The sequence below is a fragment of the Denticeps clupeoides genome, chromosome 11 (genome assembly GCF_900700375.1).
Source record: "Denticeps clupeoides chromosome 11, fDenClu1.1, whole genome shotgun sequence".
Classification (NCBI taxonomy): Eukaryota; Metazoa; Chordata; class Actinopteri; order Clupeiformes; family Denticipitidae; genus Denticeps; species Denticeps clupeoides.
The window spans coordinates 6,443,050-6,457,514 of NC_041717.1; the positions used below are offsets into that span (position 1 = coordinate 6,443,050).

At 43.8% G+C, this 14,465-nt stretch overlaps 1 protein-coding gene and 1 non-coding gene across 9 annotated transcripts in view; one reads left to right on the top strand and one right to left on the bottom strand.

Moving 5' to 3' along the window:
* Positions 1-8,976, bottom strand: part of fgfr1a (fibroblast growth factor receptor 1a) — a 28,521-nt gene extending 19,545 nt beyond the window's left edge. For 6 of the 8 annotated variants that reach the window (XM_028995139.1, XM_028995144.1, XM_028995142.1 and 3 more), the window contains exons 1-2: positions 8,698-8,976; positions 1,744-1,915 (exon numbers count right to left, since the gene is read on the bottom strand). In XM_028995139.1, the coding sequence (XP_028850972.1) occupies positions 1,744-1,870 (127 nt within the window). In that variant the 5' untranslated portion in view covers positions 1,871-1,915; positions 8,698-8,976. Of the gene's footprint in view, positions 1-1,743; positions 1,916-7,983; positions 8,319-8,697 lie in introns of those variants that run through there. The other 2 variants (XM_028995138.1, XM_028995136.1) reach the window with 2 other exon arrangements.
* A 3,562-nt stretch (positions 8,977-12,538) lies between these two features.
* On the top strand, positions 12,539-12,702 carry LOC114800195 (U1 spliceosomal RNA). Its single transcript, XR_003751350.1, has one exon. It is a non-coding gene; the product is annotated as a U1 spliceosomal RNA (small nuclear RNA).
* Positions 12,703-14,465: the final 1,763 nt, after the last annotated feature.

Sequence of the window (14,465 nt, forward strand, 5' to 3'; positions counted from 1 at the left end):
TAGGGGATTGTACAACCTCGATCAATGATTGTGATAAAATCCTGGTCTCTGTGATCGGCTTTGCACATTTTTCTTGATAGTAAATGGAAGAAACTTGCTTTTGTGTGTATTTATATGGAGATTTAAATGGAGAGAGACGGCTGCCAGATGACATCCAGCATCTCCCGCATATTCATAGTGTATGAATAAAGCTAACAGAGTGAAATGGCAGCGATAGTCAAGGTTTTATACATGTTAATAGACTGCTTATTATCTCTGGTGTCTTCGGTTTCAGTCTGGCATAATCAGAAAAAAATTGTGCTGAAAATTGATTGGAAAAGTTTAGTTGTTCGATATGGGAAAGAGTACCATGATCAATATTTTTGCCATATCACTCAGCTCTAGTTTGATGAATCTGTTTTTTCAGAGTCACCTCATTTTACCATCATGGCTGCTTTGTTCACTATTGTTCATCATCAAAATGATTAACTTTCTTATGCAACTTATATATATTCACCTCTCTGTGACTTATTATTTATTGCTGCTGCTTTGTCTTCTATGTATCATGTTCTATGTTCTGTCTACGTGGGAGAGGTTTTCAAGTAAGAATTTCATTGTGCTCTGTACGCTGTACTTTTTACATATGACAATAAACTTCAACCTCAACCTCAAAAGTCGCTTAAGTCATGTTTAACTGCTCATTTACATAAGTGAATGACGTTCAGCATAAACCTTCAGGACTGTTGGAAACAGTCCACATTGTCAAACTTAAGGTGGCGGAGAAGATGCCAAGAGTGTGAAACGCTGACATCACAGCAAAAGAACCCTCGATTTGGAGATCGGTTTTGTTATATAATATTAAAAAAAATGCATGACCCATAAATGAGTAGTTATGTCCAAACATCTGACTCGTGTATATACAATGACAGAAAACCGCATTAGCTGACCAGTCTGTGAACACTTCCTTGACTCCAAACACCTTTTCATTACCGAAGGAGAGCGGGGCAAGGGATCCCTGCGCTGGCCAATGCTGCCAGAACCCACAAGCATTACTAGATCTCTCTTGAAAGAGACCCTCCGCTTAAGGGCAATTATAATTATAATGCCCCACTTCATTATCTTGGGTGGTTCAGTGCTTGCATGTTCAAAAAGTGGAAACACCCAGATCTACAAACATGCACGCCCAGGCAGGGCTGAGATGGCGGCCATTATGCCACTGGCACTTATCCAAGAGATCATTTTCTGTATTTAGTTTCACTGCTGCTTTTTAAGGAAATGCTTTTCATGGGCTCATTGCAGCTGTAATGGTTTCAAAAATGTTTCATTTAGCAATCTCAACAAATGAATGTCTCATGAGTGGGGAAATTGGGGCTGCTCAGTGCTGTTATTAAACATGATGTGCATATTGTAATGTGAACTCTATGTATTATAAATCATATCTTTTTGCTGGAGTTCTGGAGAACAAACACTGTGATCGAGAGTCACAAACATGTGATTTCTCAGTTTTTGTTTTAAGATTGTTTAATTTTTTCATGTTGTCATTATGGGCTGTTGTGTGGAGGAAAAAATGTATCGAGTTTTTCCATCCATTATGAAATAGGGCTGTAACAAATAGGCCGTTGTATTATATAATGGCCACCCTACAAAATAAAGCATTAAACTTGACAGCTAAATAATGCAAAAAAACCCCCCCAAAAAACAGGCTGAGTCAGGAAGGCCGTGAAAAGCCCGTGTTTGAAGGGAGCTATGGAAACCCAGCCTTACCTGCGTCTGTGAGACTTGTCCTGGCCTGAAGCAGGGCGGTCTGGGCGACGAGGGCCCACAGCAGCACTACGCTCCTCAGCACCGACATCCCGCTGCTGCCTCTAGAGCCGACGAGACCACTGTTCATGGAACCTCCATCTGGGCATCAACACTGGACCATTCACTCCGCAGTCTGGGCAGAAAAACAAAAACATTGCAGCGGCGGGGTGAGCCATCGAAAAAAGATCAACGTGTTGAACCACAGAGGTTCGCAGTATATAATCACCATTACATGACATTAAGAAATCCTTCCTTAACTTAATGAAATGAATAAAAAAATACAATCATAACCTGCTCCAGCATGAATATGTGGCAAGACTAAAAGCAGCGCAAACTGTTGCCTTGAGGAGACTATTTGACCTTTCATTGTCGACCTGCTCAGCTGGGGGACTTTTGGGTCATTTTTGACTCAAAACCGGATATCATTTAAAAAAAAAAAAAAAAAAAAAAAAAAAAAAAAAAAAAAAAAAGTGTTTACAAAATATGTGCTGATAAAAAAACGCCTTTGTACTATATCTAAAAGTATTGTTTTCCCACTACAGGAAAAATGCACTGACATCATGAAGACGGGCCACAAATTAAAGGATCCAAACGTGAGTGGGGAGAAGAAATCCTAAGGATGTGAAAAGCGATCCGATGAGGTTAAATTCCTCCCACATTAAAAAAAAATATATATGATTTGTTGCTTCAGTGGATATAATGCCAGTCCCTGGGTTTCCTTGCAATGAAACCCTGCATAATACACACAGGCAGACACACACACACACACACACACACACACACACAGAAAAGGCCTTAATGTGACCCCGATCTGTTGGACATAATATGAATACCGACTAGACAGGGTGACCAGAATAATACAGAGAACCTGTAATTTGTACCCCTGACTAGACACCCACTATCGTTTGGGGCTGGTTCACATGCATAATAAGGTTGATACTGTGGTTTTGTGGGATGTTTTGGCAGGATGAGATGCCAAAAATATGTCTATATTTTTATGCTGTAAGGTATTTTGATGAGTGTGTCTTCTTGTTGTCTACTGAAGAAAAAAAATCAATATATATTAGCAGGTTGTGCAACCAAATCAGATATTTGTTCTGTGGCCATTTTGGTAATGCTGGCATTGGTTGGTATTCATTTCCCCAGTTTCATGTAACTGGTTATCAGAAACAACCGAATTTAGTTTTTTTTTTTGCTAACTGTTGCATAACTAATAAACAATCTGTCAAAATCTTGAGCATTTGGATGTTGTCGTGCACGTCCCTTGAGATGCACATCTGCTGGTCCCATCATCCCATAACACCTGACCAGCAAGATTAACACTATGGGCGGCAAAAAAAAAAAAAAAAAAGACTCAGAGAAGTTCACTGTTACGGGCAGTTACTCGATACCCCTGGAGGGACGTCACAGCCCCGCTGTACTCCATTCACACACATCTCGCTCTCTACATTCATCACCTCACAGTTGCTGAGACCCAAAACCACTGCTTGACCTCTGGCCGAGCTGCTGCAATTTTTCTTGTGTCTGTCAGGACATTTGGTGGTAGGTAGTGAACGGTCTCATTTGGACTGTATAATCGATTATTTACATAATTTACCAGACGCCCTTATCGAGAGCGATTTACAGGGACAGTCCCCCTGGAGACACTCAGGGTTAAGTGCCTTGCTCAGGGACACAATGGTAGCAAGCCTGGTTTGAACCTGTGACTTTGTGGCTGTCTGGCACATAGGTGAGTGTCTAAACCACTAGTCATCTAGAAGCCTTAATAATACCATAAAATATTATTCCATACTGTGTTACAATAAAATACGTAAGTTTACATTACACTTAAACTGATTGCAGGCTAACTCTATAGGCGCTATTTTCTAATGGGTTCAGATCGCAGCACTACACACATAACAAAGTGGGGATTGTCAGCTAATGTATGTTCTGATTAGTCTAAATATACTGTATTTGGTGACAGAACTAATTACACCAACAAAAAGGGAAACATGATCATTTAAAATGTGGTTCTTTCTTGTTACGCTGTAGATGGGGCCACGTTTGCGTTGGTGTGTGGGAATGGCCTAGTTTTGAGTTCATGATTTTGGGTCTGTTAACAGTATTAATCGCGCTGGAATGAGAATTATGAATCAGACTGGTCCACCACAGGTTAATAAGGCTACATCCAAAACCTTTTTAGTGACTTTCTGACAAGGAAGCATGAATTCTACGAAGTGTGGGTCATACCACTGCTAAAAAGAAAGAAACCATGACTCACTGTCCACCATAGCAAAGCACCATCCCATTAAACCATCACTGTTTGTGAGTCAGGGGCTGGCCTGGATATGAATGAGCTTCTCAAGTAAGCACTCGGAGGGGGGGTGGGGGGGGTGGGGGGGGGGGACTCAATTTCACTATCCTTGGACCGAGCCACGCTGCAGCAGCTGAGTCACAAAAACGTTCCTCTGGGGTCCAGCTGACTGTTTCACACACGCAAGTCATGAGTCAGGAACTAGGAAAGCCTGGAGCTGGGTCGTCTGCCAGACAGCTGGACAAATGCAGCCAAAGGGCCTCACTAGTGCACCACGGTGGGGCCAGCAACTCTGCCTTCCGATGGACACGGTAGCCACAGGCCTGAACACACAACCTCTCTTTTGTATCCTTGTCGGGTTATATTTCAGAAAAAAATGAATTCCGAAATTAAAGGCAGATGAGGCAGATACAAATACCAATTATGATAATTATACACAAGGCCTGACTTTTCCTTTGATTCAGGCAGATGTAAATATTTAGATGAGTTGTATATGCTTGTGGATTGCCGTTCAGGCCCCGGGAAGAGGTTCTAATTAACAAAAGATCTGCTCAAGGCCTCAGACCTCTACAAATCAAGTGACAATGAAAGAATAAGGAAAAAAACAGGGAATATTGTAAAAATGAAACAGAACAGAGACCCTGGAAGAACCTTAATGCCACCTCACAGCACAAAGAAACAGCTGAAGTAAAAAAAAAGTACAGCACGTTATAAACGGTATGCGTTATAAACTTGGCCAATGGGAGAGATTTTGATAAAAATCTTTTATTAGCGCAAAATTGCGCAAAACCACGCCTACTAAACCACACGTGAGAGGACTGAGCGCAAGGTTTCCGCCTAAAATACAGCCCCGTATTCAAGTTTCCAAAAAAGGTTTTAAAAATACTGTAGACCAATAAATAAAGTCATCCAGGCTACTCACGGCTCTGTCTGACTGCAGCACGCACACCACGCCCGATCACAGGCAGGCCCGCCCGTCATCAGTGAATTACAGACGTGTGGATACTCTACCCCCCCAAAACGGCTCAGTTATTGTTTTTAAAGTGCTGAATATTTAAAACAGGAAGCGATATGATATGGAGAACGGGTGGCATCCAGAATGGACACCAAGTTTACTGCACGAGAAAAAAAAAAATAAATAAATAAAAAAATATGATTGTGGTTTTTCTTTTAATGCAGCATGATATTTCAAACCAGTCCTAATCAACTCAATCGCTGGCAAAATTCCTTAGTAACTCAAACCGTGCATGAAATTCGCAAACGGCCTTAGGAATACTGGTCAAGAACCTTTCGAGATTTCTCAGCGGACATCAAATCTATTTCACCAGATCCTTGAGGGAATATGAGAATCTCTCATAGAAGTTCAGTCCCACCTGTTTTTACTGGCAAGACATGGCGGTAAAAGGACCAGGAGTGCTGCAGCTTGACCACCCAATCTTTCGTCTCAAAAGGTCTGAATAACCGGACCTTGTAAAGCTGCGCAAGTTCCACAGCAAGTTTCGAAGGGAATTCAAAGCGGAGAAGGTTGAATAAAATGCAGAGGCAACACAGCAACCCACAAAGCGAGCCAAAATTTACCAAAACATTGTTAAACTTAATCTTTGAAAACCCTGAAAAGCTTAACTTAAACGACAGTGTTTCTTCCTCCCTTTCTGGGTTCGGGCGCAGATCCTCAGCTGTAATTTACATGGCTGCGGTGGGGCTGGAGCATGGAGGCAACGTGACGAGGTTCGCTACGTAAAACGAGCAAAGATACTATAGACTTGCACTAGTTTTAAACGTTGTAGAAAAAACATGTGCCCAACTCCAATCAGATTTCAAGGACTATTTAATGACTAATGTTTATTGCATATTCCAAAACTTTTCAAGGCCTGGAAAATTCTCTGGCCGCAGGAACTCATGCTTTTACTCAGTGCTTAAAAAAAGAAAAAGATTCCTTCATAATGGTGACGAGTATCTATTTTTTCCATTCCGGGAAGCCTCTTTGCTGTAATGATTACGGATCCCCCGGCCTTTTGTTCCGAGGAGAAGGCACCAGACTGGTAATTACGGGCCACGTCCATCCATGCATACGGCTCCTGAGCGCTCTGCGCTTGTAACAGAGACGCGGCCATTCCAGCCCTCCTGGGAGCCCGTCAGAGACTCCGGCTCCGCGGGGGTGCAATTAGGAGCAGCGGGACACGGTCTCCCCACACACTTTCACCTGACCGCACGGCCTCACAGTCCGGTCAGCGCATGACCTCCCTGCTCTCGGCATTCAAAAAAAAAAAAGTAAACGCTGAGATCATACGCACATGTTGCTCGACCAATCAAACGAAGGCAAAAAAAAAACAAAAAACATATAGTACATTCAATACACAGGACTGGACATTTACATTTTACAGCATTTACCAGACGCCCTTATCCAGAGCGACTTACAATCAGTAGTTACAGGGACAGTCCCCCCCCTGGAGCAAGTGTCTTGCTCAGGGACACAATGGTAGTAAGTGGGATTCGAACCCGGGTCTTCTGGTTCATAGGCGAGTGTGTTACCCACTAAGCTACTACCACATCTGAGGACACCTCTACTGAGGTACACAGCTATGCCAAGCCGTGCCAAGAGTGGCAGCCGATGAAATTCCACCAGGGAGAAACTCAGTCCTCAGTCCTGGAAAAGCGGCGTCGATCGCTACAGTCCAAGCGCCTCTCAACATCCAGGTCTTAAAAGGAACCGTGGAAGTGGCGCGAGTTCGGTCACACGGTGCACACAGCGCCAAGTACAATAGCAGCGCCGGCGTAGATGGATAGACGGAAAACTTGTTGCCCCCAGGCAGAAAATCGGAAAGCATGCCAAGGCGGAAAGAATGAACGTTAAGGATCTCTCCGTAATTACTTATCCATTAGATAACAATCCAGCGCTCAGGAAAAATGGCCGAGTGTTTGTGGCCGCCTTGGTATGAAACACTCCCCGTCCATTTCCGTAGCCAATAAACAACGCGAAATAACGCCGGGGCTCTGGCTAAAGTTAAAGGAAAAAAGTCGCTCGGAGTGTTCTAACCTCTGACCGATGTTGCCTTGAACCCGAGTCGATTCCAAGCGCCATCAGTCTAATGGATTTCCCCCTTCAATTTCGCTAATTGTTGTAATTGTCGGCATAAACTGCCACGATCTTTTTCCCTCCTCCTCCTCCTCCCTTCCTTTCCTTGTAGGTCGACCCTAATTCAACGTAAAATTTCGTTTTAGGAAACGCACAAGTCAAAAGTTCAAAGGTCTGAGGGAACCAGGGAAAGAGGAAAAAAAGGTCCGATTCGTAGATCCCCCGTCTATTTCCTCACGACGGCGAGAATGTTGGAACGATTGTGCAGTTTTACAGAACTGTGACGTTTTATACTCAACAGAGTTAACGTGGCCGGAGTCACAAATCTGCTTAGGAACAAGAACCCTCGAGAACCATCACAAGTCCGCACAAGAACCTGTGGCACTCTTCAAGATGCAAGATGAGGGATTTCGAGGCGGCGCCAAACGTCTGGGCCGCCGCGCTTGTATGGGTAAAAGCAGCCGATGGTTCCCACGGCGACGTAATGTCATTCGCGGCCTCGGTTCGCCGGCGTGGCACACGTGTAATGGAAGTCGTGTTTGCGTTGCATACAGTAAACTCTGCTGGGGGGGGGGGGGGTTCACGTGCAAACAGGGCCACCGCTCAGAATAAAGGCCGGGGGGGGGGGCCCGTCTCCGACCGGCAACACGGCGTGGGGAAAGAGAGGCTGGAGGTGTGAAACGCGTTGCATAATAAGCAATCGAACCCCCCGTCCCCGTCCCAGTCCCTCTGCACATGCAAATGCGGCGTCAGCTGCGATGAAAAGACGGGACGCGGGGAGAGACTGCAGGGGTGGGTAGGATAAAAAAAAAAAAAAGACAAGACAACGTACCATCAGTACTTACAGGGACGGTCCCCCTGGAGACTTGTACCTGGGTCTTCTGGTTTAGAGGTCCATAGTGTCTCACCCACTAGGCCACTACAGCTCTACCGATCTCATCATAAAACACAGAACCGGCCTTTTCAACATCGATCCCACTCCACCTCGCAGAAATATTTAAAATATTCACAGCAAAAACAAAAGGGATCTTTAAGAAAGCGGTTTCGGGGGAATGCGGAATGCTTCTAGACCGGGGAGTGGTTCTCCAGGGTTCTAATAATTAACTTCACATACCTTCCACCTAACTAGAACCAGAGGAACACTCACGACGTCTCAAGCGGGGCTAAAATCTCGGTGAGGTTTATTTATCGTGCACCTCTAGTCGGACGCGGAGTGAATGGACCAAGTTGGCCCGTTTCTATAAATGTAAAAGTTTACAGGGACGAGGGTTATTATAGGTGGACCCCGATCTGCATCCCTTGAGTCGGGATTTATATACAAATCTGAAGAAGAAGAAGAAGAGGAGGAGGTCGCGGTCGAGAGAACGTCTCGGTTCCGCGGCGTTGCGTGCGGCTCCCGGAATGCGCTGCGGATGGTAAATCTGACCCCGCTCGGGACAAACATCAAACAATCGCGGCACCGCACTCGCCTCATAGAGCGAGCGAGAGAGAAAACGAACCGAACCGAAAGTCAAACACGCGGACGGTACACCGGCGCTCGCCTTACCGAGGTTTCGCCTTTATTGTCCCTCTGCTGTGCGAGTGCCGAGCGTTATAAATCCGGGGGGGAAAGTAGACTCCATGTGATGAGCAGCCCGCGCAACTTTCGCGCCGTCGAGCGAGCTTTCCGTGGCGGGAGACGACAAACGAACTTTTTAACTTCGGTTCGGGAGGAACAACGGGATTCCGGACTCGTGGAAGCCTGCCTGGCGGAGCGCGGCGCGTTTAAAAGCGGACTCACCCCCCTCACGAAGCCGCCCGCCCGCCCGCAACACCTCAGCGCCCCCTTCTCTCTCTCCCTCACTCACTCACTCACTCACTCACTCGCACAGATACACGCGCGCGCCACGAGGCATCATGGGATTGTAGTTTCTTACGAAAACCAAAGGATTCAGAAGGTACAAGAAATGATAGGCCGTCTGGGAAGGATCATTTGAATCTTTTAATCGTTTTACAGATTCACGGATAAAAAAAAAATCAATATTTTATCCCAATATCCAATTAAATATGTGCAATAATATTAATACCCTTTTATTTTATTTTTCTTAATTATTATATAGGCTAGTAAGGTTAGAATTTATAATTTTGTATGGACCTTGAGTAATGTTTGTTTTCGTAAGATTTAATAAATACATTTACAGACACACACACTATCTATTTATCTATCTATATAGATCTAGAATCATGCCCTAGATTAAATTTACCTGACAAAAAATAAAAATAATTTCATTTAATCACAGATCTTGGTTTTACACATTAGAATAAACAAGGTGGCAGCTTCTGGCTGGAGGAATGGGTAAGGTCAACATACACTGACAAGTTAAGATTTCCTGTCCTTATCTGATCCATTGGGCCTTTCATTGGCTGCAGAGTGTAGTGTGTGCACAAAAGGCACAGAGAACACACACCATGCCTAGCACTGTTTTCTTTGCGAAAGGAATGCACGGCTCAGATCCATCTTTATTATTCCCTTTACCAAGACGCGGGCAGATGCTATCGCTGAGTCATTTTCAACCGCTGCTTTGTCCTGTGTTTGTATGGAAGTGTCACCAGCTTTGTCCCATCTGCAGCGGTGTTAACCTTGTTTATCAACCAAAGGTCACTGTTTTGTTACAAGGAAACATCGTCTACTGCCTAATTAACCGAAACAGCAGCACAAATACCCTGAGATGTATTTCTGAGGGGACAGTGTGTTCTGTGTGACATGGTCACTGATTTGCCAAGAGAGGTACACAACGCTTAAGTGAAGCAGTCTACAGTCTACTAACGAATACTATTTAAAACAAAGGAAACTGATGTTTGCAACAAGGCAGCATGATACATTGCCATTTCAGAGCAGTTTAGATGCCCAAAGTGTAGTCAAACGCTGCAAGAAACTGAACTTTGTTTCCTGAGAAAAAACAAATTAGCATAAATCTTGCCAAATGTCTGTTGCCAGAAGTCTTACATTTTCAGGCAGTCCTGAAAGGGTCCTATTGACCTACTAAAGAGGGTTTATCACCAAATACACCAATGAATGGAGGTGGCAATGAGCTGTGAACTGGGCACACAGAGCCTAATGAGGAGAACGGTGGGGGAAGGAGAGGCGGGGGAGAATAAGGAAAGGCAGCAGTGAGAGAGCAAGATAAAGAACGAAGTGGACACACACACACACACACACAGAAAGAAGAGTTGAGGTAATAATGATAATAGCTGTAATTTTGGCAGTGGGGAGAGGCTTTGTAGATCAGCTTCCCTGTGGCTCAATTCACCTATTTTATCCTATCTGCCCATTTTCAAACAGATCATGAGAAATTGCGTAATTCGAAGATGAGACCAGTCGCATTTCTTTGCCCTGCCTCTCCAGACAAAGCATCCATCTGGTTCCCAGCCAATGTGAGCTACAAGCATTCCTTTAAAACCAAAGGGTCTTTCTGGATTCAGGAATCTGAATTGCGCCTTTTGAAGCTAAACTCATCTCAGCTTGTCTTCGACTCTGAACTCGGCAACAGTGCAGTTGGAGGTTTGGTTTTCATTTTAGATATCTGCAGGAGCCATCGCGGATCATCATGCCTGCACAGAGTCACCAACAGGCCGGCTTAGCCTGGGATTTTTTGAAAAGGCACTTTTATGTTTTACATTCAGGTTAACTTCATTTATTTTTTCAATCTCCCCAGTTCGTAGTAAGAGGTGTTGCGAAATGCCAGTTAAAGGCCAGAGATTAGAAGGGATTTGCTATTGGTTCCCTACTACTAAAACGACGACCGAGATGAAGAATCGTGGGCAGTAATTTCCCCCAACTCTGTTACGTGCAGATTAATTACATTTGAGAAACAGAAAAATGCAATTGCCCCCAAAATGAATATTTAACAAAGTCTGACATCATTCCGACAAACAAAGGACCACATGAAATAAAGACAATGAGCTTGACAGTCAACGCTTGCACATTCCCACTGCGCCCAGGCTTGCCAAAGCCAAATATTACTAAAGTGTCTGAAAACGAACGTGCCTTACAACACATTGCTGAGTTGTTCATGTTTAGATGAGTGTTTCATTGCTTTTAAAGGCTTTCTTTGTGACCTCATCCACTTAGTAGGATGAAAATGCACAAAAATAATGTTATTTTTTTGGTTCGGTATAAAGCCAAACCATTTAAAAGGCTTCAATTCGATATTTTCTTATCTGAATCCTATCACAGAAAATGCAGTTGAAATGCGTCTGTCTGTAGAGCCATTTCAGTTCACAAAGCAGCAAAACAGCAAAACCCCGCTGACAAACAAATCAAAAGCCATCATCATTTGTTTTGCATTTATAATCCCATCCTCTCCTCCAGCCGCCACACACAGAAAATGTTGTCATGAGATCAGCATCCATTAGAACAAAATGCATGTGTGGGATGTGAGAGGGCAGTTTGTCAAGATGAAAGACAAGCCTGAATTCGAACCATGTGCACCACGGCAGAAACACTGACAGCTCCAGCATTTCTTCATTACCGGCCTGATCACTCTCCAGCTTCCAGTATACGTCACAGGGCAGGCATATGGTGTACAGTAAAAAGCATAATATCACGATTTGTCATTAGTCTTTTTTGGTAACATTAAGAACAGATTTTCAAAGGAGAGGTTCATTTCATATTGTGAAGAACTCTGTTTTACTTTTTCCACATTTCATATTCAAAATTAATTGAATTCATTTTTGCTTAAAGATTCTACACAAAATTCTACAAAAAAGTTTGCTTAAACTTGTAAAAAAAAAAATTAAAAGTAAGAAAAAATGATGCACATGAGTCCTTTGTGCGGGTTCTACCATTCTTCTTCTGCAGAATCTCTCAAGATCTAACAGGTTGGGTGGAGTGTCTGTGCCCGTTTTCAGATCTGTCCTGAGATGTTCAGCCGGGTTCAAGTACAGAGGCTGCTCCTTTCTTGTCTTGGCTGTATGCTTCGGGATGTTGTCCTTCCAGAAGATGAACCTTTGCCTCAGTCTGAGGTCCACAGTGCACTGGAACAGGTTATCATCAAAGATGTCTGTACATTGCTGGATTCATCTTTCCCATGGTACTGTTATTGGCCAGCAGCTGACCAATGCCTGGTTTCTTCCTGACATGATGCTTGACATTCTTTGTGACCAGAGAACTTGGTTTCTAATGGTCTGAGAGCTTTTGAAGACAATACCTTTGACTTCATGGCATGATCTGTGCTCTGACAAGCACGGTCAACCATGGGACCTTATATAGTGCATGCCTTTCCTAATCGTGTCCAGTCAACTGGTGGATTCCATTCAAGTTGTAGAATCTTCAGAAGATTGTTCAGTCGAAACAGGATGTACCTGAACACATGGCAAATTCAGTGAATACTTGTGTACTTGTGTGAATACTGACCTGGCAGGGGAGATACCATGATCAACAAGGCGGTTCATCCAGGGCGAGGCTCAGCCATTGCACTCAGACTGTGCCGACCCCTGCAAATTTCCCAAATGTGGGAATCATGACTGCATAATTTCTGGTAGTGGGGGACCGTGTTTGCATGGGTCAGTGGTGGCCTAGCGGTTAAAGAAGCGGCCCCGTAATCAGAAGGTTGTGTGTTCGTATCCCGATCCGCCAAGGTGCCACTGAGCAAAGCCCCGTCCCCACACACTGCTCCCCGGGTGCCTGTCATGGCTGCACACTGCTCACCAAGGGTGATGGTTAAATGCAGAGGACACATTGCGTTGTGTCACTGTGTGAAATTTGAATGTTTCAGGCAAGCGTTTTTTACTTTCTGTTCACTATGAAAATGTTCTGTATGCACTGGATGTAGCTCTGGAAAAAAATGCTTCTGGAAAAAAAATCTGTTTGTTTGGGACTCATTCCATTGCATTATTAGTTTAATGTTCAATACCCACACACATTCTTCTACATGAAGAGCTTCTGAATAGATGATCAGATCAGCCAAATCTCACCAAACAAGGAAAGGTTGGTTCACTCTGTTTTGATTGTAATTTTTTGTTAGTTGAATTTGATAACTTTGTTTAGATAGTTGCTTGGAATTATTATAATTTTCTAGACAATAACACAGACAATATCAGCATCAAAAACCAGTCAAAAGTTTTGACACACCTTCACCTACTATATGGAGGCAATAGAGACTGTGGTGGAGTGAAGACTAGTTTAACATTTACATTTCTTAATAAGATTTTAACATGTGCAGTCATATATGAAAACACATATTTAATGAATAAGCAGTTTCTTTATAAGCAGCTTCATGAGATGATCATTCAAATGAGTAAAGGGAAAGGAGACAACAAGGAGAGGAAATTTCCCTCCTTCGAAGAACCTAAAGTTTGAAACGTGTTAATTCGATTAGCTGTATACTAAAGAATATAAAGTGAACAAAACTGCAGCTTCATTTTCCCCTCCAGAGCTGTGTAAGTCTTCTAAATGACATTCAACATAAACAGAGGTCTACGTTGTGCCCTGTTGCTGGTTGTCTAAACGAGTTCTCTGCCGTGCAGGAGACCATCCAAATATAGTCTAGACACTTTTCACAAGGTCTTTGTTGAGGTGTTTTTAAAGCCCTCAGTATAATGTCTTAGCTACTACTCAATAAAAACAGGTTCTCCTGGGTGGCAGAGCAGCAGTATGCTCTACTTGTAAGGTGTTGGACACCATGAGCCATCAAAACAGTTTTCATCTATAGATTTTTTCGATCTGTGACATTTGTGGCTCCAAACAGCAGAAGTTAGTTTCTCCACTAAATGTATTCAGTTGATTTCAGATGATACCCATTCATTTCTGCCTAGAATGCACTGTGCATATTTCAACCTGTCTGTACTTGATGAAAATCACAAGGAAATAAGGAAAAAAAAATGTGCACATCCTGAAGGAAGCTGTTCAGCACAAGGCTCAGTCTCACTGATGGTTTGAGCCACCATTAACTCCAAAAATCGACATGTCCGGCTCACTGGACGCATATGTTTCAGTGTCCTCCCCGGTCACGGTTTCCTCCAGTTTGCCTTGTTTTGTTTGCCAGTAAGCCTGGTACACACGCAAAACAAGACATAGGCTCAGGGAGACTGCATCCCTGCTTTTCAGAGTAAGTAAATTTGCCGGATACCGGACGCTCCAGAACAGGAACAAAGGGGGGAGAGAAACCACACGGTTCCATGGGGGCAAACAGAGCACCATTTAGGGCCTGCTCTGAACAATGTCTATCCCTGATTTGTTTGCAAGACTATTTCCATACCAGCTCGCCCACATCCAGAGCTGTGGACCAACTGCCTTCCCCACCCTGCTGCTGACACACCGGCCTCATGGCCCTC